Source organism: Schistocerca nitens, chromosome 9 (genome assembly GCF_023898315.1).
Source record: "Schistocerca nitens isolate TAMUIC-IGC-003100 chromosome 9, iqSchNite1.1, whole genome shotgun sequence".
In the NCBI taxonomy this organism is placed as follows: Eukaryota; Metazoa; Arthropoda; class Insecta; order Orthoptera; family Acrididae; genus Schistocerca; species Schistocerca nitens.
The window spans coordinates 138,522,774-138,549,161 of NC_064622.1; the positions used below are offsets into that span (position 1 = coordinate 138,522,774).

The 26,388-nt window shown below is 41.4% G+C and overlaps 1 protein-coding gene across 1 annotated transcript in view; it reads right to left on the minus strand.

Annotated features, from left to right (window-relative positions):
• Nucleotides 1–26,388, minus strand: part of LOC126203514 (uncharacterized) — a 73,673-nt gene that overhangs the window by 23,392 nt on the left and 23,893 nt on the right. The window contains exon 5 of the mRNA XM_049937839.1: nucleotides 7,230–7,416. Within this exon, the coding sequence (XP_049793796.1) occupies nucleotides 7,230–7,416 (187 nt within the window). The remainder of the gene's footprint in view (nucleotides 1–7,229; nucleotides 7,417–26,388) is intronic.

Sequence of the window (26,388 nt, forward strand, 5' to 3'; positions counted from 1 at the left end):
ATGGTTATGGGCTATTGGGTCCTGAAGAATGTAAAATTGTTTTCAGAAAATATGTCGTTCTCGAAGTATGGAAGTTTTTGTTTGAAAATGAAACAAGCGATGGATGACTCATAAAGGGAACTGTTCAGACAAAATACAGCAGAATATCAAGGACATCTGATGAAATTGATTTCAAGAATAGTGTGTTCAGAAGAAATTAAGCAAACTGATCTGTTGGATGAAGCAGTAGACTAACAAGAAGACACAAATGTGTGGATGATTATTGTTGTGACTCGCCGATCTTTCAAAGTGCTGCCGCGCAGTTACACGCCTTCTCTACATGCGACGCTGTCTGCCAGCCATGCAGCAGCAGTGCCACCTAAGCGGCCAGCCAGCCAGCGGCCGCTAGACTCGGACTCAGTTATGATTTGACTGTTAAAGTGTACTCACATCTTACTCTGTTTACTTGATCTGTGACTTTCATGTATTGCGTCTTCCTTGAAATATATTTGTTCAACTTGAAGTTATAACAATTGGTGACGAGGATGGGATTTTTTTTTCCATCATTGACCCACATGTTTCCATGGCTACTTTAGAGCAACTATTGCAAGGTCTCATAGAACAGAAAACGCTTCTCACGAATGAGATTCGTGATTTCGTTGTGGCATCAAATGCGGGGCATCTCTCGTCGTTGTTTCTACCTCTTCTTCCTCCTTACGACAAGACGGTGGAAGACTGGTCTGATTACAAAAAACGTCTTTGACAGCACTTCTTGGCATTTCATGTTGCAGATGAACAAACATGTAAGTCTCTGTTCTTTTCATGGATTTCACCTCAAATGTATCGGTTGTTGTCGCAATTGGCTCCTTTGAAAGATCCTGCATCTTTGTCCTTTGCTGAAATGTGCTCACTTCTGTCTGTCTATTTTCAAAAGCAAACGCATATGGTAGCCTCTCACGTTGCCTTTCATCATTGTCAAAAACAACCGAATCAATCCTATCGCACTTGGGCTGCTCAATTTCATGGTCTCAATAGAAAGTGTCAATATGTTACTGAAGTTCACAAAGAATCCTATGCTGATTCCATGGTACAGGGTGCTATTAACCGATTGGTGCCCGACAAAGAAGTTAGGCAACGTGCCCTTCAGTTGGCAAATCCGACTGTAGATGAAGTCCAATCCATCACTCAGTCTTTTGAAATTTCTCGCACCGCTGGAGCGCAAATAGAGGCTTGAGGCAACGTCGGGGAAATAAAACCTCTGTGCGATGTTGATGAAGCATGTGGCGTGTCCCCGCCGGCCAATGTGGCCGCAGTATGCTCCCAAAACAGCCTCAGCCTAACCGTAAACAAACCTCTAAGAAACTGCAGCAAAACCCACGGCAACTTCCTTCATGTCCGCGATGTTATATGAAACATTCACAAGAAGATTGTCCACAACATTGGGCCGTGTGTCACAAATGCAAAAAAAAGGGTCATGTGTCATCCCTTTGCAATTCGACCGCATACATGATGTTCATGAACATGTTGCTGATTCTGATTCTGTGTTATCTGTCAATTGTACTTCTTCCCTTTCAGGGAAGTTATTCCTCACTGTCCAAATACTTGGTCGAGATGTTCGCATGCAGGTTGATACTGGTTCTGCTGCCACTATCATCAATTCTCAGACGTATCTTCAGTTGGGTTCTCCAATCCTGTCACCTGTCACTAGGCAATTACGGACTTACAATAAACAGAAGATTTCTCTCTTGGGACACTTTGATGCTGAGGTATCTTACAAATCTGTTGTTCGCACTGTTCCCATGTTTGTGGTCGACCATAGTAACGTGGAGAATCTTTTTGGTTTCGATGCCTTTCGCGTTTTTGGGTTCTCCATAGATGACTCTGTCAATATCGTCACTGATGCTATTCCTTATGCTCAATTGGATTCCTTGTCGACAACATTTTCGCCCCTTTTGTCTCCTGGGTTAGGCCGTGCAAACAACTTTGAAGCTCATATCATGCTCAAACCCACTGCTCGGCCTAAGTTTTTTTGGGCTCGGCCCATTCCTGTGGCCCTTCATGATCAGGTCAAACGTGAGCTGGATCGTCTCACTGCTTCAGGCATCTTGCTCCCTGTCACTTCCAGTGAGTGGTCCTCTCCTGTCATTGTCGTTGCTAAGCCAAATGGTAATATTCATCTCTGTGGCGATTTCAAAGCCACTGTAAATGCTCAATGCCTTATCAACACTTACCCTATGCCCAGACCTGAAGAATTGCTCACTAAACTTGCTGGAGGTCAGTATTTTTCTAAACTTGACCTGTCAGAAACTTATCAACTTCCTCTCGATGCTGCTTCCTGGCAGTTTCTGGTCCTTAACACGCCTTTCGGCCTCTATCAATACCAACGATTGCCATTCGGGGTTGCCAGCACCCCTGCTCTCTTTCAGCGATTCTTGGAACAATTATTGCTCACTGTCCCTGGGTGTATAAATTACCAGGACAACATTGTTGTCACTGGTTCCACCACTGACGAACATCTTCAAAATCTCCGCACACTTTTTCATGTCTTACAGACTGCTGGTCTTAAGTGTAATCTTCAGAAATCAAAATTTTTTCAGGCATCTATCACGTACTTGGGGTATCAACTCTCTCGGGATGGTATTCGTCCCCTTCAGCAAACTGTTGCTGCGATCGATGCCCTTCCTCGCCCTTCATCTGTTAAGGAACTGCAGGCCTTCTTGGGGAAAATAGCATACTATCACAAGTTTTTCCATCTGCTGCTTCGGTGGCTCACCCGTTGCATCACCTGTTGCATAAAAATGTGCCTTTTCACTGGTCTGCGTCATGCGATGCGGCTTTTCCAGAAATTGAAGACTATGCTGAAACAGGCCCCGTGCCTGGCTACTTATTGATCCGGCCAACATCTTGTTCTTGCCATGGACACCGCTCAATATGGGGTCAGTGCAGTCCTTGCGCACCGTTTTTCTGACGGTTCTGAACAACCCATTACTTATGCCTCCAAAATGCTCACGGATGCCCAACAAAAGTATTCTCAAATTGAAAAAGAAGCTTTGGCCATTATTTATGCTCTTCATTAGTTTGGTGTTTTTCTCTATGGATCCAAATTTCATCTTGTTACGGATCACAACCCACTTGTTTCCTTGTTTCATCCATCAACATCACTTTCCGACAAGGCTGCACACCGCCTCCAGCGTGGGGCTCTTTACTTGTCTCGTTTCAATTATGAGATTCATTTCTGGCCGATGGCTCAACATGCGAATGCTGATGCACTGTCTCGCCTTCCCATAGGTCCTGATCTGGCATTCGATAGGGATGAACTTTTGTGTTTCCACCTGGATGTCGCCGAGCAGCAGGTTGTGGATGGGTTCCCCATCACCGAGGACTGGCTGGCGGCTGCTACGGGTTCTGAGGGTTTTACACTGTATTCAGAAGGGTTGGCCAGATCATCCATCCACTAAGACTTCTGATCCATTGCGGAACTACTATTCTTTGCATTACCGCCCCACGGTTAGGGATGGTGTTATCCTCCTTTCCACCGACAATGCTTCGCCGTGTGTTGTGGTACCTGCATCTTTGTTTGCTCTGGTCTTGGGCCTCCTTCACCAAGGGCACTGGGATGTCTCTCGCACAAAATCTCTGGCGCGCCGTCATGTGTACTGGCCTGGCATTGACTCTGAAATTGCACACATGGCCGCTGCCTGCGGCCCTTGTGTGTCACAGGCCACTGCCCCAAAGTCATCTTTGTCACCGTGGCCTTTGCCTGAGAAGTCCTGGGAGTGTATTCATACTGACTTTGCGGGACCTTTTTTAGGTACTTATTGGCTTCTCATTATTGACACCTACTCTAACTTTCCTTTCATTGTCCATTGCACGTCGCCTACCACCACGGCAACCACCAATGCTCTAGCTCACATTTTCTCTTTGGAAGGCCTTCCCTCTACTCTTGTTGCTGATAATGGTCCGCAATTTGCCTCTTCCGATTTTGCGGATTTTTGTGCCCGTCAAGGCGTCATGCATGTCACGGCCCCTCCGTTCCAGCCACAGTCAAATGGTGAGGCTGAATGACTGGTCCGCACATTTAAGGCTCAGATGAGGAAACTCCTGACTTCTTCTGCTGCTGATGATGCGCTTCTCCAATTTCTGGCTTCTTACTGTTTCACCCCCATGGGCGACCACAGCCCGGCTGAGCTCTTACATGGCCGACAGCCCCGCACGCTACTTCATCTTCTGTGGCCTTCCACCTCATGGCCGCGGGTGCCTTTGTTTGGCCGGTTCACCGCCGATGACCTTGTATCGGTACGGGGATATGGCAGGCAGCCAAAATGGAGTCCTGGCCACATGATATGACACCGTGGCCAATGCCTGTATGAAATCCAGACAGACACGGGTGTTGCAGTGCATCATTCGGACCAGCTTCGGCCTCGTGTGCTGGCAACGCCTGTTCCGGATGCCGCTACACCACCTTCAGCTCTATCTGACGCTCGGGATACTGGAATCTCTCATTACTCATAACGCAGTCCTCTCACCATCATATCTTTGCCAGCACAAGAACTGACGCCAACAGGAGACGTGCCCATGCAGGAACCAGATGACCATCATCTGTCGGAGCAACTCTACTCACCTCCTTCTCCTACGGATGCGGACACATCACCCATGTCTCCTGTTACAACAACCGGACTTGCCGCAATGGGCCGATTGGTGCATGGGGCCCCAGCAGATTCAGCCTGCACGTCTCCTGGCATCTCGACCTGTTATCATCGGGGACACTTCTGTCCGTACGGGAAGCCTCCTCCTCAAGACTTTACGGCCAGTCAAACAACACCTATGGACCTTAGCAATCTACAGGCCACCTCCATCAAGACCTGTGCAAAAACTACAAAGGGGGGAAAAGTGTTATGACTCACCGATCTTTCAAAGTGCCGCTGCACAGTTATGCGCGTCCTCTACATGCGGCGCTGTCTGCCAGCCACACACCAGCAGTGCCACCTTAGTGGCCAGCCAGCCAGCGGCCACTAGACTCGGACTCAGTTATGATTTGACTGTTAAAGTGTACTCACATCTTACTCTGTTTACTTGATCTGTGACTTTCATGTATTGCGTCTTCCCCGAAATATATTTGTTCAACTTGAAGTTATAACAATTATGTAGAATGGATGAATGAATGACTATGTGGTTAGAATCAAGAACAGTTTGAGGAAGATGTACTCCAAAATTTGTGGAAGTGAAAAATTAACATGAAGAATTTCTTCTTCCTGGCACATAGCTGATTGTCTGCAACATGTTGTTACAAAAGTTAAACACAAATTAAACAATGCATTACAAGGACAGCTCCAGTTTTTCATCCTGCTGCACTGAAGACCTTACTCAGTGCAGTGAATGGTCATGATCTTCTTAACAAATGGGCAAACAGAGTGCATTTCTGCGTATAGGACAAACTGAAAAAAAAATTACGTGAAAGTGCCTCAGGGTTCAAAGATTAAGGAAGGCTTGAATGCAAACTTAATACAGCCATATATGGGATCAATCAGGCACCAAGAGTTTGGAAATTCACATATGACAAAGTTTTGAAGGAAACCAGTCTACAACAATCTGAGGTTGATAGATGCCTCTGTGTTTGATGCTTTGATAACTCTAATATTTACCTTGTATTATATGTTGACAATATTCTGTTTGCTGGAAATTGTAAAAACAAATTCAAACTGAAATCAAAGATAAGTGATAGATCCTGAAAAGCACCAGTGCTTCTCAGGAATTAATATACAGAGAACCATTGGGAAACGGTTCCTTAGTCAACGTGTTTATTTCCAGAATTTATTGAAAACTTTCAATATGGTGAACTGTAAACCCTGAAAGAAATCAGCGGAAGTCAGCCTCAGTGAACATTTCAATAGACTTAGTTAAATACAAACAACATACAGAATTAATAGGCTCTCTGTTGGATGCAGTGACAGCTACAATACCGGATATCAGTGCACGAGTTAATTATTTCAGCAGACATTGAAATAAACGTACTGAATGATATTGGAAATGTTTGTAATGAATTCTTCACTAGATTAAAGGAACACTTGATTTTAATCTGCTTAATTAAATATCTGTTGATTCTGATTAGGGAAGTGAAGAATGCACAACATTTAAAACAGGATAGTCTCCAAATTTTTAGAAACGCTGTCTGTTGGACAACAAGGAGGCAGACATGTGTTTCAGTATCTTAAAAAGGAGCAGAATATGTTGCTTTTGCCGTAGCTACAATAGAATTTTTGTGGGTGAAGAGTCTTCTTGAAAAATTTAAAATATTTCAAAGGACTCCAACAACTTTTGCAGACAACCAGCCATGCATAAGATTATTGCAGAATTGGAGCACCATCAATTGAAACATTTAGACATTAAATACAACTTGATATGCCAACATACAACAAAGGACATTTGTATGCTCAATAGACCAGCTTCGAGGAACTAGTGATGGATGTCCTGACAAACTCTGTTAAAACTGTACTGTTCAGATTACTGTGTTTCAGAATATGATTGGTGTTAAAGGAAAATGGATTTGTCTAACACCCTTAAATTTGTATTCAAGATTATTAAAAGTTTCTAGCTGTAACCTAACAGTTTATATATGTCATGTTTTTAGAAAAGTAGAATAGTTATTAAACTGAGATGGAGGGGACATGAGTCTTCCAAAACCTGAACTTATTTTGTAATTGTGGTTTATTAGTCTCATAACAGACATAATTTAAATCATTTGATTCAGGTAAAGGAGACACATCAAAGTTGTGGTACCATATAGTTCCACACGAAAGTCGGAACTGTTTTCCTATGTTTCTCACACAGAATCTGATGCAACCTTATTTTTAGAATATCTTGTTTCATATTAAATATGTTTTTGCCCATTATGTTATTATCTGTGTTACATGTTTGATTAGTGTTGATTATATCTCTTTGCCTGTGTAATTTATTTGCTCAGTCAATCATTTTTTTGTTCTTATGTGGGCTAAATGTTTCCTTATAAAGTATAATTAAATAGATGTTATTGTTTGACAGATGGCTTCCAATTTTTTGTGTATAATACCTAAAGTGTTAATTCCAAATACTTACAACACAAAAAAAAAACTAATCTCATAATCAAAAAACAAAGATGATGTGACTTACCGAACGAAAGTGCTGGCAGGTCGATAGACACACAAACAAACACAAACACACACACAAAAAATTAAGTATCGACCTCAAGATTTAATTAAACACAGTTGCTATACCTTACTCTTGTTTCTGGTGCAGCACAACCAAAGATGGCAAGTTTTCCACCACATTTCAGCAACCACACAGCATCTTCTATTGCTTTTCCATTTCCACTGCAGTCAATAACAACATCAAAACCAAACTTTTCATCTTTTTCCTTCAGTTTTTTTAAACTGTCTGGAGTGATGACTTGAAATCCAAATCCTAGAAATTAGAGTAGTTTGTACATTAATCCGCCAAAGAAGTTGCTGAAATAATAGTGGATGTATCATTTTATCATAATGAATATATGGGTTTGTCTGTAGTGATGGTTATGAGTAAGATATTTTCAAGAAAAACAGGTCTAGACATGGCTATATGGAGGTTTCAGTGTCAGAAAGGTTGTAAACTGGGTGATGAAGCAAAGTTTCCAATATTACCATGAACAAAGAAAGTAAGTTCCTCACTACTAGAGTAGTTTGATGAAATTTAGGTGTCCCCTAAAGGCTACACCTTCAACTAGTGAAGTGATTCATGACAAAGAGAACTCCTGAAAAAAAAACTTGTAATAATTTTTTTTGGCTGATATAGTTAAAGATGTGATTAGATTTTGAGGTTGGGGTGGTGCAGTGTGTTGGTGCAGCTTTTAAATGCCATGGATGCAAAGAAAACTTATTACACATATCAGGAATCTTATAGAAATCACTGAAATTGAACACCAGACAGTTTAGATGGAAAATTTCACTCTTTTTTGAAACATATTATAATTGTACTTTGTGGGTCATTTCCCCTAAACCCAAAGGAGTAAAGTCAAAGAGAGGGAAGAATAAGTGATTCATCACTCTTTGCACTGAGGCATCTTATATTAGGTTGAGAGAGTTACTTAATTCAGAGGAGAGCTATGTTTAAGAGCTGAAACTCTATTATGACCAGTATTATAAAACCATTCAGTCTGTTATTAAAAGAGCAAAAGTTGTTTGCAGTGTTCAAGAGAAATGAAATACAACCAGAATAATGCAAAAAGAATTTGAAATATTATTATACATAATACAAACAAAAGTAGCAACACAAATGAATCTGAGTCCCCTAGAAAATTCTCCCCCATCCCCTCTCTCCCTCTCCCTCCTTCTTTCCCTCTCCCTCTGACCATCCCCCTCTCTCCCTCTTCTCCCCCTCCCCCCCTCCCCCCCCCCCCCCCGCCCCCAAGGCCCAATTTTGCTGACCAACCACCATGTCATCCTCAGCCAGTTGGTGTTTTCAGATGCTGATATGGAGGGGTTTTAGGTCAGCATGCCATTCTGCTAGTCATTGTCAGTTTTCATGACCTGGAGCCACTACTCTCAGTCAAGTAACTCCTCAATTGACATCATGAGGCTGACTGCTCCCACAAAGGTCAACCGCATATGGCTGCTCAGATGGCTACCAGTCCAAGTGGCAACTGCACCTGACAGTGCTTAAGATGACGTGACAGAAACAATGTATCCACCACATCTGGCTGTTGATCCCCTAGAAGATAGCTCTACTAGAAAGAAACTGTGGCACTTTTAAATCATTGGTAACCATATTCAATGATTACTTCATTGCAGTTCAGAAAATGCTTCATCCACTAATAAACAATCAAATACAGGCTCCAATTCTTTGGTTTCTCCTGTTGTATTTCTTGCTCGAACAGTCCACAGGTGTACTGCTGGTCCATGTGACCAACAGGCAAAATGTTTTGGTGATCAGACATGTCGCCATCATCAGGTGCACTGACGAACTGAGCTCCGATGCCACCACAGATGACGACGCCAGGGTCTCAGCGGCTGCTGACATGCGGCACCAGGCACAGACCGTGGGGAGAACGCCTTGCAGAAGGAGGGGATTTAAGACAGCCGCCCGCCCTCAGGAACTCAGTTCGTCAGCACACCTGATGATGGCGACATCTCTGATCGCTGAAATATTGTGCCCATTGGACACTATGGACCGGCAGTACACCCGTGGGCTGTTCCACCAAGAAATATGCTGGGAGAAACTGAAGAATCACATCATATACCTCTAAGAGGAGGAGCTGTATCACAGCATGAAAAAATTTGACAAGCTGTGCCACCGAAGGAGCCATTTGCTGAGTGGTCTTGCTTTTCTGAAGAGATGTCATGCCGATCAGGTTGTGCCAAATCTTGCTAAGGTCATGCATCACATCGATTCTGCATCAGCTAAGAGAATTAAGAAGGTGCTATCCTCACCTTGGATCATGAAAGGGTGCACTTTACCAGGTGCAGCATTGACTACAACTCCTAGGAACAACTTAAATACATCTACAACTAGCCAATCATTTTAATTCTGGGACTTGGGACTGGATTGATAGTGTTACCTGGGTGACCAACAACTCTGCACATAAGAAGGCCTCGGGATGTCAGATATCTAAATTCTCTCATCTCTCTGACAAACCATCACTGGAGGCCACATGCAAGAGGTCATCAATCTCACGGACATTGAACTGACTGGGGATGCAGTTTCTGTTCTGGAGAAGGGACTTAATTTTGCTCCCACACCTAGGTTCATGCTGGTAGTGGACATTGACAGTGCAGTTGAAGAGGTTGCTGTGCGACTACCACCTGAAGCAGCTGAAGAAGTATGCCAGGAAACCTGCCATGCTCTGATAAGAACTAAACCGATCAAGTCGAATATTACCAGCAGGGAGAGGGCAGCCATTCATGACCTGAGACAGAGCCCTGAGATTGTTGACTTACTAGCTGACAAAGGCAATGCTATGGTTATTCTTTCCCATAAGGACGACCTTGAGAAGATGCAGAGCCTGCTAATTGATGAATCTTACAGGAAGATCAACGCTGGCCCCACAAAGAAGGTGGAGAAAAAGACTAGGGCTCTTCTCAAGGACATGGATTTACCGGAGTGTGTTGCCAAGAAATTTAGCACCTCAAGGACCTGTACCGCCAAGACTTTATGGACTCCCTAAAGCCCACAAAGAAGGGGTGCCATTACGCCCAATTGTCAGCAACATTAGGGCACCTACTATTTGCTGGCCAAATACCTGGCAGAATTACTAACCCCTTATGTGGGTAAATGCCATTATCATGTTCTTAATTCTGTGGATTTTGTAAAATGTCTCATCAGCTTCAAGCTGAAAGACTCGGATATCCTGGTGAGTTTTGACGTTCACCAGGGTACCTCTTCAAGTGTCAGTTGAGCTTATTGCACAGAAATTTGACAAGAAGTCGACTGACCATTTGAGGCATGTTCTGTCCTCCATGCATTTTTTCTTTCATGGAGATTACTATGAACAAACAGAAGGAGTTGCAATGGGGAGCCAACTCTTGCCTGTGGTTGCGAATTTCTATATGGAGTACTTCGAGCAGGAAGCTTTGGCGTCATCCAAATGGAAACCTACTTGTTTTCTCCACTATGTGGATGACACGTTCATGATCTGGCCCTTCGTAGACTCTTCACAGAGGATTGGGGTGGTCAAAACACTGATGCGCAGGGCGTGCACCACCTCTGACACAGAGAGTCTGCCCCATGAGCTGGAACATCTCAAAACTGTTTTCCAGAAAAATGGGTACACGGGATGGCAGATCAGATGCACACTCCACCCCACCTCTATGGTACAGCGTGTCAAGACAGAAGAAGTCATGGAGGAAGAGATAGCCACTGCCTATACAGGGTGGTCCATTGATCATGAGCGGGCCAAATATCTCACGAAATAAGCGTCAAACAAGAAAACTACAAAGAACGAAACTTGCCTAGCTTGACGGGGGAAACCAGACGGCACTATGGTTGGCCCACTAGATGATGGTGCCATAGGTCAAACAGATATCAACTGTGCTTTTTAAATAGGAACACCATTTTTATTATGTATTCATGTAGTACATAAAGAAATATGAATGTTTTAGTTGGACCACTTTTTTCACTTAGTGATAGATGGCACTGTAATAGTCACAAACGTATAAGTACGTGATATCACGTAACATTCCGCCAGTGCAGATGGTATTCGTTTCATGATACATTACCCATGTTAAAATGGACCATTTACCAATTGTGGAAAAAGTCGATATTGTGTTGATGTATGGCTATTGTGATCAAAATGCCCAATGGGCATGTGCTATATATGCTGCATGGTATCCTGGACAACATCATCCAAGTGTCCGGACCGTTCGCTGAATAGTTATGTTATTTAAGGAAACAGGAAGTGTTCAGCCACATGTGAAATGTCAACCACGACCTGCAACAAATGTGATGCCCAAGTAGGTGTTTTAACTTCTGTCGCGGCTAATCCACACATCAGTAGCAGACAAATTGCGTGAGAATCGGGAACCTCAAAAACGTCGGTGTTGAGAATGCTACATCAACATCGATTCCACCCGTACCATATTTCTATGGACCAGGAATTGCATGGCAATGACTTTGAATGTCATGTACAGTTCTGCCTCTGGGAACAAGAGAAATTACGGGATGATGACAGAATTTTTGCACGCGTTCTATTTAGCGACAAAGTGTCATTCACCAACAGTGGTAATGTAAACCAGCATAATATGCACTATTGGGCAATGTAAAATCCACAGTGGCTGCGACAAGTGGAACATCAGTTAACTTGGTGGGTTAATGTATGGTGCAGCACTATGGGAGGGAGGATAATTGGCCCCCATTTTGTCCATGGCAGTCTAAATGGTGCAATGTATGCTGGTTTCCTACGTAATGTTCTACTGATGTTACTACAAGATGTTTCACTGCATGACAGAACGGCGATGTACTTCCAACATGATGGATGTCCAGCACATAGCTCGCATGCGGTTGAAGTGGTATTGAATAGCATATTTGCCCGTTGGACACTATGGACTGGCAGTACATCTGTGGACTGTTCGAGCAAATACAGGTTCCATTCCTGCAGCGACAATATATTTACCATAAAAAGAATTTTAGAGAAGTTATGAAAATTCAATTTGGAGACAAACATAGTTTTCATTGACTTCAAAAAAAGTTTTTGACAGACTGAACAGGAAGAAACTGTGGGACCTAATGAGTAGAGCTGGATAGCCTAGACATCTTATTGAAACTACAAAAATATTATACATGGGCACAAAAGTAATAATAAGGTTTGGTAATAATACATCTGCAGAAATCACTACCAATAAGGGACTCAAACAAGCCTGTAGCCTATCATTAACCTTATTTAATGTATATACAAAGGATGTGATTAAAAATGTCAGACAAGAAGTAAATCTAGCTATACAGATTAATAGAAATAAATATGTTAATATTGTCATGTACACAGTTGGTGTTACCATTTTGGAAGAAAGTGAAGATGATTAGTCCATAAATTACATCAATTAGGAAAAAAGAATAGAACCCTTGAACATCAATAAAGAAAATTAAAATCATGCTTCATCATGGGAAATGCCCCATACACCAAAACTATTAATAGATAATACGCCACTTGAGCAGGTCTCCAACTTCAATTTCTTATGATGTGAAATAAGCTATGAACTGGACAAAGACATAGAAAATAAGATTAATGAAGCCAATTACCATTTGGAATGATAAAAAATTCCAGAACAAAATTAAAATTTTATAAAACAATGGCTACATCTGTATTGCTATCAGGAATTGAGTCATACATCCCTAAAAAACTTGATAAAAGCTAACTACAATCAGCAAAATGAGATTTCTAAGGAGAATGAGAGTTGTTACCAGGGAAGATGATATAAAAATTGAAGATGTTAGGAATGAACTAAATATCTGTAATGTTAATGAAAAGATTGAATAAAACAAAGCATTGTGGAACCATCATCTACATAGAATGAGGGCAAGAGAATCCCACTCCTGGCTATGCTGTACAACACAAGAGGAAGAAGTAACACAGGAAGACACAGAATGAGATGGCATGGAAAAATGAAGACAGAACAGGCACAAGGGCCTAAGCCTTCAAATTCAGAAGAAAAAGAAAATATAGGTGCTTTAGATTTAATTGTGCATATACTACATACACCACCAACAGACACTAGTTTCAAAAGTACAACCCCTCAGGAAACTACAAAATGAATACAGAAAATAAGTGTTCCTACTGGCTATGGTAGTGTCCAATGATTTAAAAGTAATAAAATTCAATTCAATTTATTATCATCCATTTTATCATTTACATGATATAGGAATTGTCATATAGAAAGAAAGAGAGAGAGAGAGAGAGCATGATTTATATTTTTAACAATTAAGGGAAATAACATTTTGTTAGTTACACTTTACATATTTTGTCTTCTTTTTACATGAAAGATGAGAAAAAAATTTACAAGGTTTATACAAAGAAAAATCCATTAAGGGGAATAACATTTTCTTAATTACACTTTAATATTTTTCTTAATTAAACTTCACATATTTTGTCTTCTATTTACATGCAAGTTGGAGAAAAATAAAGGATTATGCAGAAAAATCAGAAGATGAGCACTATCTCTTTGGACAGCAAAGAAATTCATCAACATTATAGAAACTCTGACCTAATAGTAGCCTCTTTAATTCTTTTTTAAATATATGTAAGTTTTGTATGCTTTTTATTTCTTTGGTAAGGCATTGAACATTATTTTGGGTAGATACATCACACTAATTTGGTACAGGGATTGTGAATGTAAGTTTCTCTGGAAATCGTTCCTGTTTCTGGTCTGATAGTCATGTACTTCACTGTTTAGAGAAGAGAATTCTTGATTTGACTTTAGGAACCATACTGATTCATAGATGAATGAACTAGGGAGGGTCAAAATTTTTAACTCCTTAAAGAATCCTCTACATGGATCTCTGTAGGCAACACCCTTCCAAATACGAATAGCTCTCTTTTGGAGCTTAAAACAACTTTTTGCGAAACCTTTATTCCCTCAAAATATAATACCATATCTTAGATTACTATGAATGTAAGAGTAGTAGGCAAATAGTACTGTTTCAAAACTGCAGTTTTCTTTAAGTTTTCATAATATATAACAGTATTTACTAAGATTTTTTATTAATTTCTAGAGGGTTAACTGCTATGCTGTAGTGGATATGCTGTTTCCTGTCAGATCACCAAAGTGAACCACCATTGTGCTGACTTGGTTGGATTACCCTAAAACTACCTCATTATTAATCATGACTCAACACAAATTTCCTGACAGGAAAGCAAATCAATTTTAGTTACAGACATATTTAATTCTTTCCACTCATTTCAAAAGTGGTGTGTGACAGAATACTCATTTAACCGAGCAGAGCTTGTTAACTCCCTCTTAGTTTGATTCTTGTAGAGTATTCATCACAGCAAAAGCAATACAGAATCTCACAAATGAAATTCTAGAAGAAAAATTATCCTGTTGCAACATTCCGTGATGCTGAAGCCTTTGATTGGGTGGCTCACAAAATTCTGTCTGTCAGACTAAAGTGTTAGAGCATTAACAGTATCTCTCTTCCATGGATGAAGTTACAACTTCACTTTATAAAGCAAAGGATCTCATTGACAGACTGTGTCACAAGTGTGAAGCTAACCTGAGAATGAGGAAACATATGATGTGTGGTGCCACAATTATTGGTTCTGGGCCCACTCTTGTTCTTGACCTAAATAATGATCTTCCATTGACTTTAAAGGACAGTTCAAAATCTGTAATGTTTTCTGATTACGCAAGTGTGTTATACAAGGGTCGGAACTCAACCATGGGAGACATAGTGCAGAAGGTAGCTGAACAGGCTTGCAAGTGATCACAACCAACAGTTTTAGTCTTATCCCACAAGGATTCATATTAGAACTTCAAACAAGAAATAATCGTCTGCTAGCACCAGAAGTAAACATTAATTTCCATACATGGAATGAAACACAATGTGGAAAATTCATGCAGTCCAGTTGGATGTAACACATAGGTAAAGCAATCAAGCAGCTCAGCTCAACATGTTTTACCTTTAAAAGAATCTCTCACTATGCTGACTTAAAGACAAGACTGTGGGCTTATTTTGTATATTTTCACCTCTACTGCCTTATGGAATACTTTCCTGAAGCAGTGCATCTAGAACAAATAATTATTCAGCAAAAATAAGCAGTAAGAATGTTGTATAAAATGGATAACCATGCTTCTTGTAGCAACATTTTTAAGGATTTTGCAATTCTTATACTTGCTTCCCTATGCATTTACTCCATAATGGGTTTTAATGCTGACAATAGTAATCAGTTTTCGCTGACCTGTGCTGTGCATAATAATAATACACGGTACAGATGTAGACTTTCTCTGTTAGCCTAAAGTTTAGAGTGGAGTTATATACTTTTGTGTAAATGTAGTCAACTAACATAAAGCAAAATATTGAGAATAACCTCCATTTTAAAAGAAAACTAAACCATTCCTCATTAGTCACCTTTTTTTTTACAAATTATCTGAATATCTAAATTCCTGGACTGAAAGGTGCAACATTCAAAGTAGGGTATCTGTTGTAAAGGTGCATGAAAAGTAGTGCTGTACTGTAAATAGTACTCAGTATTTGCAAAGATAGGTAACTGTTATGCCTGAAAAACACCATTGTAATTAAATAAATATTAAGCTAACAATGTATATCTTTCCTTTTGTGTAAATAAAGCAGGGTGTATGTGTGTATGACTGGGATCTCCTTCCAAACCCCTAGATCTGTTTCAACCAAATATGACACACAAACAGCAGGCCTCTTGAGTATCAGCACTGTGGGGTTAATACCTCCTACATCCAATAGAAGTGAAGAAATGGGCAAACATGTGTTTTTCCAGCCCCTGCCATAAAGACAGCCCAGCATGACAGGTGTGATGTGTGGGAATAGTATCAGCCTGCCTTATCAACCTGCTTTGCAGAGTAGCCAACACATCAGAGGCAAGAAATGGTTTTCAGCCCCTGGTGTGTAAGCTGCCCTGCACAATGGGTGCATTGTGTTGGAGTAGTATGGAACTGCCTAACCAACCCACTTAGCAGGGCAGCTAACATGTCAGTAGCAAATAATAGTTTTGAAGCCCATTGCTTGTAGGCTACCCTACACAACAGTTACATGAGAGTTATGTCAGAATCCTTCATCAACCTGTTGTGCAGGGGACTGGTAGAGAGCAGGGGCGGGTGGAAATGGAAGGTGAGAAGGGGGCAGAAAGGATGGACAGGGAAGGGGCAGGAGGGGCTCTTTCAGGAGGGAGGATGAGATGGGCAGAGAAGTGAGCAGCAAGAGATGGGCAGAGAGGGGGTGAGGAGGAGAATGATATGGGCAGAGAGATAGTGGAAGCAGAATACTGTTAGAGACATGGGAATGAGGAGATGGGCAAAAGTGGTGGCAGAAGAAGATATGTGCAATATACGTGTCAAACAAGTATGTGGTGTGGTGAAGCTATGGGGTAAAGGCTATTGTGTGTGTCTGTGTGTGTTTTAAAGCAAGGTGTATGTATGTGTATCTGGGATCTCCTCCCAAATCCCTGGATCAATTTCAACCAAATTTGGCACAGAAACTTTAGGCCTCATGAGTATTATCAGTGTGGAGTTTATAACCTCCTAGCTCCAATAGAAGCAAAGTTAAGGGCACAAACATATCTTTTAAGCTGCTGTCATATTGGTTGCTGTGCACAACAGGCGTGTCGTGTGGGGATAGCAGTAGCTGCTTTACTGGCCTGCTTCATTGCTCAGCCTGCATATCAGAGGCAAGAAATAGTTTGCAGCATCCAACATTGGCAAAAAATGATTTTCCAGCTCCCAACACGTAGGCTGCCGTGCACAACAGGTATATTGTATAAGAAAAGTATTAACCTGCCAGATCAATCTGCTCTGCAGGTCACTGCACATGTCAGGGGTAAGCGTACTGTGTTGGAGTAGCATTGATCTGCTTTATCGACCTGCTTGCATGGTGGCCTGTATGTTGGAGCAAATAAATGATTTTCAAGCCCCCAGTGTGTAGCCTGTCCTGCATGACAGGCATGTTCTGGGAGTAGTATTGGTCTGCTTTAGTGAACTGTATTGCACGCATTACAAGTGTTGATGAACATGTCTGGGCACAAGTTGAAAAGGTTAGAGGAGGGAATGGACAAAGCGAGTGGGAGGAAGTAATGGACAGGGAGATGGAGGGAGGTGGAGAAGCATGAGGTAGGTTGAAACTGTAGAGGGGTAGTGGGAAAGGACAAGGGGTAGGCAGAGATGGAAAAAAGTGGGAGAGAAGGGTATGGTGAAAGAGAAGAGAAGAGAAGAATGATATGGTCAGAGAGAAGCAGTGGAGGAAATGGGCAAACAGAGGGGGAGAAGGAGATGAAGAGACACAAGAGGAAATAGACAGGGATGGGAGGATGAGGTGGACAAACGGAGGGAGGAAGGAGTGGACACAAAGAGGAGGAGAAGAAAGTGTGTTCAATACATGTGTCGAATATATATGCATGCAATGCCGCAGGGAAAGGATATATAAAGTGGACTGTAAGTATGTATGTATGTATGTGGGTCCAAGATCTCCCCCCAAACCATTGGATCGATTTCAACCAAATATGACATACATATAGCAATTTTTATGAGAATCAGTACTGTGAGGTTTAGAAACTCCTAGCTGCAATGGAAGCAGCAATAAAACAAATATGTTTTCTTTCTGCCCCTACCTAAGAGGCTGCCCTGTAGGAGAGGTTTGATGGAGCATGTAAAAGGACACCCTCCTCTAGTATTATTTTTCCTCAACAGAAGTAGCCAATACCAGAAATATTTTCAAAATCTGAATAGGTCAATATTGTCTCAGCTGTGTTTCTAAAAAAAATTCATATGATTTTGTACATGATGTTTTATGTTACAAGCCATAATCTATAAAAAGAAATTACTTTATTTTCGTTATTGCAATCTATATGTACTAGCTTTGAATGTACAGCTGAAATTGTTAGTTTTCTTTTAGAAACACTTGCATTTACAAAATATTTGGTACACTTAAAATTTATATTATTAAGTATTATTTAGTACATTTTATTATATTTATTTCTGGATTCATTTATAAAATAATACTATAAATTAATAGAAATTCATTTGTCAAGAAAATTTGTAAATCCGTTGGAATATTTTTATTACAATGGAGTGAAAAGTAGTGGGCATGCCTGATGTGATTGGACGTGTTTTTTATATTTGGGCTTTATATTTGGCTTTGTTAATGTGAAAATTCAAAAGACATGGTGCTACAGAAAAATGTGAGAGAATAAATTATCATGACAACAAAATATTTGCACATGCTTAATTCAAATGTAATTATGTCAATTGAAACCATGAGATCCCAAAATATTAAAATTTCAGCTTCAAGAATCAGCTCCTAGACATTAAGAATTGGAGTGAGGTAAGGGGGAAAAAAGATAAATAAATAGTTTATTGTAAATCTTACTCCTCCTGTATTTTTTAAAAAAGAGACCATACCAAAAGCAATAGTAGCGACATCAACAACAAATTTTGAGGGAGGGTGAGGTTACAAGCAGTATCAGCCTGCCTTATCTAGATGTGTTGCAGGGCAAAAAATTTTTTTTCAGCCCCTGAAATGTAGATTATCCTGCATGACAACCATATTATGTTCGAGTATTGTGAGCCTTACATGCAGGATGCCTTGCATGAGAGGTACATTGTGGGAGTAGCATTGGTCTGCTTCATCGACCTGTTTTGCAGGGATTGCACATGCAAATGTTTGTGGTTGGAGGAGGGTTGAAATGGACAGACAAGGAGATGGAAAGAAAGGGGACAGGAGTGCATGGACAGGGAGAAAAGGAACAGGAGATGGAACAGAGGGAGAGGAGGAGATTGATAGGGAAGGGTTGAGGAGAAGGTTGAGAGGAAGGGGGGAAGGAGGGAGAGATAGAGGGAGGGGCAGGAGGAGGTGGATAGAGAGAAGAGGAGGACACAGAGAAAGGGATGAGGAGGAGACAGACAGGAAGAGGTGGGAGGACAAGATGGACAGAGAGACATGGGAGAGCAGGAGATGAACAGAGAGGATGGAGAGGAGGAGTAAATGGACAGAGTGAAGGGAAGAGATGGACAGAGAGAGTGGAGAGGAGGAGACAGACAGAAAGAGAAGGTAATCAGGAGGGGATGGGCAGAATGAGTGAGAGGAGGAGATGGGCAGAGATGAGGGGAAGTATGATATGGGCTTAGGTGGGAGAAAAGTATGGACAAAGAGATGGAGAGGAGGCTATGATGAGAGTGAGGGAGAAGAGGAGACTGGTGTGTGTCGGGGAAGAGGACATCTAGAAAGAGTTGATGAGAAGACATGTACAATACATGTTAAACACATATGCAGGTGAAGCAACAGGGAAAGGAGCACAGATGCTGGCAATCACTTGTTTCTCTACAGCCCCTAGCGTATAGGCTGCACTGCACAACATACAGGTTTTTGAAGGGAAGCCTATATGTTAGGGCCGAGAAACTGTTTCTGACCCCTGACATGTAGACTGGCCTGTACAGCAAGAATGTTGTATTGAAGAAGTATAGGCCTGGCCTGTCGACTTGGCTGAGGTGCCAGAAACTGGTTTTGAAGACCCTGACATGTAAGCTGCCCTACATGGCAGGCACGTTGTTGGATTAGTATCAAGCAGCTCCATCAACCTGTTGGGCTGGAGCTACAAATGTGAACAGGCACATTTGGGGAGGTTTGATATAGATAGTGGAGTGGATGCACAGAGAGCAGTGTAGGAGGTGATGGATAGGGAGGGAGAGGGTGCAGAAGTGTTGCACGGAGAGAGGGAGCAGGATTGGATGGACAGAGTGAGGGGAGACAGAGGGGAGGAACAAAGGGGTTTTAGAGGGGTTACAGACAGGAGGAGGAATTGGATAGGAAGAGGGGAGCGTGAGGAAATGGAGAGTGGGAGGTGGGCAGTAGGAAATGTACAGAGAAATTGTGGCAGGAGAAATTGTACAGAGAGAGGAAGGAAGAAGAAGATGGTCAGAGACTGAAGGCGAAGGAGGAGATGGACAGAAAGTAAGGGGGGGGGGGATAGAAGTAGTGGGAAGAAGAGATGGAGTGAAAGATTGTGGAAAAGTTAGATGGAGAAAGGAGACAGGATGGTTTGGGTAGAGAGAAGGGGCAGCAGGACAGGGGAGTGACATGTGCAGAGAGGTGGAGAGAAAGAGATATGAAGAAAGAGGAGCAAGGAAAAGATGTTCTGACAGGGGCATAAGGAGGAGCTGTGTGAGAGAGAGGGGAAAGGAGAAAACAAATTAAGGGAGGAGAATAGTATTGACAGAGAGAGGAGGGAAGGAACAGATGGTCAGAGAGAGGGAGAGGAGGAGATGGGCCAAGTGGAGGAGGAGGAGGAGGTGGACCAAGAGTGGAGGAGGAGGAGGAGGAGATGTGTATATTACATGTGTCAAACACTTATGTGAATGAACACCAGGAAAAGATTTTTATATAATAAAGCAGAATAAGTTTGCCCAGAACGTTCTTCCACACTCCTTGATTAATATCAACCCTATGCAACAGACAAACAGCAAACACTATGAGTATCAGCACTGTGAGGTTTATACCCTCCTACTTCCAATAAAAGCACAGCTAAGGACAAAAACATGTTTTTTCAGTTCCTATCACACAGGCTGCTTGGCACAACAGGTATGCTGCATAGAGATAGTATTGGACTAGCTTATTGACCTACTTTGCATTGCAACTTTCACGTCAGATGCAAGAAATTTTTTTCCAACTGCCGACATGTAGGCTGCTCTGCACAACAGATGTGTTGTGTGGGAGTAGTACTGGCCTGCTTTATCAACCTCTTTTGCATGGACTACATGTGTAGATGTGCACAACTGAACAGAAAGATGCGGAAGGAGATGGATAGTGATGGGGGAGGAAGGATGAGGTGGGCAGAGAAAAGGGCCAGGAGGAGAGGACAGAAAGGGGATATGGGTAGGGGGGAAATACAGAGAGGGGGAGGATGAGATGGGCAGAAAGCATAGGGAAGAGGAGATGAACACATGGAGATGGGGAAGGAGGAAATATACTGATAGAAGGGAAGGACAAAATGCACAGAGAAGGGGGAGGGAAAGATGGGAAGAGAGAGGGGAGGAGGAGATGGTCAGTGAGAGCAGAGGAGCATATGGACATGCATGAGGCAGGTGGAAGGTGTAGATTGTAGTGGACAGGTGGAAAAGGAGGAGGTGGATTGGAGGAAACCTCGGTATAGTGAGTGTGGAGGAGGAAATGGATAGCTAGATATGAATGGGTCAGGTGTACAGGGATGCAGAGTGACAGGGGAAGGAAGAGTTTGGCACAGAGAGAGAGGAGGAGGAGATGTGTGCACTGCATGTGTTGGATGCATACACGAGTGAAGCTAAGTGGAAAAGACTGCTCTGCATGACAGTTGAGTTGTGTGGAATAGTATTGCCCTATCTTATTGACATGTATTGCAGGGACAAGAAACAGTTTTTCAGTACCCTGGACGACAAGTTGTTGTGTTGGAGTAATATCAGTGTGCTTTATTGACCTTTTTCACAGGGCTACTCCTGTGAATGAGCATGGATATGGATATGATGAGATGCACAGAGGATGGGATGTACAGAGAAGGGGCACGAGAGGATAGACAAGGAGATAGTGCGTAGGAATGGATGGACAGGAGCAGATGGACAGAGAAGGAGTGGAGGAAATGAACAGACAGATAGGAGCATATGGCAAGGTGGATAGGGGGAGAGATGGCGCAGGAGGGGAGGACAAGAGGACATGGGCAGAGACAGGGAGAGTGTGTTGTTCAGGTAGAGTAAGCATGTCTTACAGGGGCTACATGTACAGATGGGCATGGCTGTGCAGAGAGGGCAGATCGGATGAGTAGTGAGAAGGGGAAGAACGATGTGGACAGAGAAAAATGGCAGAGGAGGAGATGGACAGATAGAGAGGTGGGAGGAGGTGATGAACAGAGAGAGAGGGAAGAGGGGTATACGTAGAGAGGGAGATGGATGGAGAGACTGGGGAGGAGATGGATGGAGAGAAGGGAGGAGGAGGAGGTGAAGAGATAATGTGGAAGAGGATGAGGTGGACATAGAGGGGGCATAGGAGAAGGGCACTGTGAAGAACAAGGATGGTTCAGAAGGGGACATGGGGAGTAGAAGGTGGGCAGGAAGAGGGGTAGGAGGATATAGACAGAGGGAGGTGGAGGAAGATGTGATGGGGAAGAGAGGGCAGAAGAGATGGAGAGATAGAGAGAGTGGAGAGAAGGAGATGCAGAGAGAAAGGAAAGTGAGTGGTGAGGAGGACACAGAGAACAGAGTGTGGTGGGAGGAAGATGTGGACAGAGAGACAGTGAAGGAAGAGTTGAACACAGGGACCTGGGATGAGGAGATGTGTGCAGTATAACCTTGAAACATATATGCCAGTGCAGCTGTGAGGAAAAAGCTAAAAGCATATTAAAAATAAGGTTATCTAGTATAAATCAGGAGGTAGAAATGTTTTTTTTAAAGTAGCAGATATTTTTTCTAATTTAATTTATTAAATTTAGCTGGTATAAGCTTGAATAGCTTTAAGCAGTATATTTTATTGGTACTATGATATACAGACAAAGTTTCTATGATATCCTTGCTTTACAGCTTAAGTTTCTAGGATTTATTTGCCTTCTGTTAATTTACAGCTTGTTTGTTACACTCCTGTACTGTCCTTCTTGATGGGGTCATCAAAACATGGTGAACAGATGAATGAATGTGGGAGGTGAGGAAATGAGGACTAAGTAGTTAAAGTAATGAGTCAGGTTTGCAGCAGAGGATTGGCAGAAAAAAAGCAGGTATATTTGAGTTTCATGTCCTGTTTGTGTTATGCTTATTAGAAGAGTTGCACTTTCTAAGATGAGCAGGGTTGAGGAAGGCAATTGGCTTCCTTCTTGTTGAAAGAATCATCCTGACAAGTAGCTAAATAAGTAAAATATAAATCTGGATAACTGCACAGATATTTTGAGTCTCATTTTTCCATAATATGAATTCAATTCCTTAATCATAGCACAGAAAATAGAATAGAACAGATGACTGGAAATAAAAGAGAGGAAATTTGGAAATTGTGAACAAAGCTATTAAAATGGTTTAAGAAAATGTATACATGAAGCAAGAGAGAGAGAGAGTTGCAGAAGGTGATATAAAGAGAAATGCATAGCTAAGAAAAACATTCTGTAGGATATGAATTAGTGAAGAAAATGTTGTGAGCAATACCTACAATAAATATCTATATAAGCTGAAAGAATGACAAGACAGCAGAATTATATTCAAGAAATATAAAAATGAAGTAGGTGAAAAAGTATGCAAATGCAAGTAAAAATCAGGGAAAGATACAAGAAACAGTAAATTGCCTGAAAACTGATATATATTACAACAAGCATACTGAAAGATAGTAGGGAGGAAACATTGAAACAAATGAGAAGAAGAAGAATTGAACATAGAAGAGGAAAAGTGAAAAGCAAAGAAAGAGAAAAATGAGTTTTTATTAAACAACAGCAAAGAGCACTAGTGGAAAAAACATACAGAATAATGAAGACTAGTAAGAAGTAAGCCACAAAAAGAAATACATTTATTGAAATTTTGCAGGGAAGAATTGAAGGTATTTTATCCGATAAAGAAGTGTCTCACTAGAGATAGAGAAGTGTTAATTGTAAGTTCTGGGCATATGTAAATAATTTAAGAAACAAAGGTAGCAACTCATTGAATAGTAAAGACAGTGATTTGCTGGAAGGCAAATAAAAGAGAACGAGAAAATTGCTAGCTTTTGGACAAAACCTTTTTTCAGAGCTATAGATTCTCTCTCTCTCTCTCTCTCTCTCTCTCTCTCTCACACACACACACACACACACACACACACAGCTCCATTGAAAGGAACACAAATAAGAATGCGAATTTTGAAATCTGTGTGTATACAGGGTGGTCTATCTGAAGGATGAGATGGACAGATAGAGAGGTAGGAGGAGGTGATGGACAGAGAGAGAGGGATGAGATTATCTCAAAAACTATACATTGAGTAAAAATAGTGGGCAAGACAAGTTCGTAAGCTCAAAGGAGGACATCAAATGATACTACATGTGACCTCTAGTGCCCACCCGCACTGAAATCAACAAAAAAGTAAAAGTGGGGAAGAACTATGATTTATTTAGAATTATTCGAGAAAGATGCATCAAATCAATAAAAAATGTGTCAATTCTTTCTTTACACCAAATTAAGCTATTTTTGTACAAAATGTACTGTATCCTACTTTTAGCATTACTCAGGAACAATGACATGGACGCAGTAGAATGATGTTCCCATGAGGTGTTTCATAAGTGTGAGTCCCCTTGCCTTTCACAATATGGAGTGCTTAATTAATGAAATTAGCCAGGAAGAAATTGTTCAAAATTATCCCCATTTGCTTCAATGCATAACGTCAATCGTCTGTGAAAGTTGCCCACAGTTTTGAGCAGCACATCCCGTGGTATGGCTGCACATGCTCTTCAAATGCATTGCTCCATATCATTTTGGGTTGTGGGCTGTCTTTGATAAACAATATTTTTTAAATAACCCCACAAGAAAAAATCAGGAGATGTTAGGTCTGGTGAACATGGAGGCCATTGAATTGGTCCACCACATCCTATCCACTGACCAGGGCACCATAAATTTAAAATGTTCCACTCATTTTTAGCATAATGGGGATATGCTCCACCCTGTTGGAACCACATTTGTTGCCTAGTTTCTAAATCAACATCTTCCATTAGCTCCAACAAATCATCAGGGAGAATTTGTAAATAACATTCCCCAATAACATTTCGATCAAAAAAATATGGTCATATCAAGTAACTGTTTAAAATTCCACACCAGACCTTTAACGACCATTTGTGTTGATTGTCAACAGGTCTGTGCCAGTGTGGATTGACAGGTGACCAATAATGACAATCATGACAATTTAATCCGCCATTGTTGTTGAATGTGGCTTCATCAGTGAACATGATGCAGCTAAAAAAATCATTGTCACCTCTTATCGTTTCCAAGGCCCACTGGCAGAAATGCATGCATATTTGCATGTCTTTTGGCATTAATGCCTGTGTCAGTGTGATATGATACGCATGATATTTATGTGCCTTCAAAATCCTCAAAAGAGTTGATTTCGGTATTCCAGTTTGTCTCTGAATCGCACAACTACTCATTTCAGGTTCCAGTTGACACAGGCGAGAACAGTAAGGGTGCAAGTGTCATTTTCATTGTATTCGCGATGATGAGGTGGGCGGTGTATGTATCCATTTTAAGCTCGTTGAGTGCAATTTCGAATAATGTTTTCACTTGGATGTCGCCTGTTTGGGAAATCTTCCGCATACAAATGTGCAGCTGCATCATAATTGTAATGGCATTCACCTAAAATTAACATCATATCAACAATCTCTGAAGGAGGATAGTGAGCATGTTTCGCTAAAGAATAATTTACTTTCATCAGTTGATATTTACGGTTCACAATCTGAAAGTGAAATGACGTCTGATCGCATTGCACTGACTTTTATACTGAGCCATAATTCACAGTATGGTCATGGTAGCACCACAGTTGGGTGAGTAATGCAATTGTGAAGAGTTCCCTAATGAGATTTTAATACCATTCCACCTCCCTCCATCAAAAACTGTGACGGGTAGGATACATTGTAAAAAAATAGCTTAATTGGTGTAACGAAAGAATTGGTGCACATTTTGTATCTATTTGATGGGTCCTTCTCGGATCATTCTAAATAAATTGTAGTTCTTCACAATTTTAATTTTTCTCCATTTCAGTGCCATCTGTCAATGGTTTAAAAAAATGTTTCAGACTAAACTTGATTACCTTTTTATGAAGATTCCGAATCTGCATTAAAAAATTGGGGTTTCTGTTCAAGATTTAAAAGTTGCCCCCCACCCCACCCAATGGGGCAGGGGCTGCAGGTCATGTGTAGTATCATTTGATGTCCCCCTTTGAATTCACAAACTTGTCTTACCCACTGTTTTTACCCAATGTATAGTTTTTGAGATAATCTCATCTGAAACTTCAGATAGACCGCCCTGTATATGGTGTAACTATAAAATAATGGAGCAATTGCTGAAAAAATTTTATTTCAAAAACATACACATTTAGTTATTGGCATCCTCAATATAATCCCCTGCTCTAGCCCTGCAACACTCTATGAGAATTTTCCACTGGTGTAAACAGTAGTGGAAGTCTTTCTCTGCAAGCTCCGTGATGAGGTGTGCAGCTTTTTCTTTCACTGCTTCAACAGACTGAAGTTTTGTTCCTTTTAATACAGCTTTGATCTCA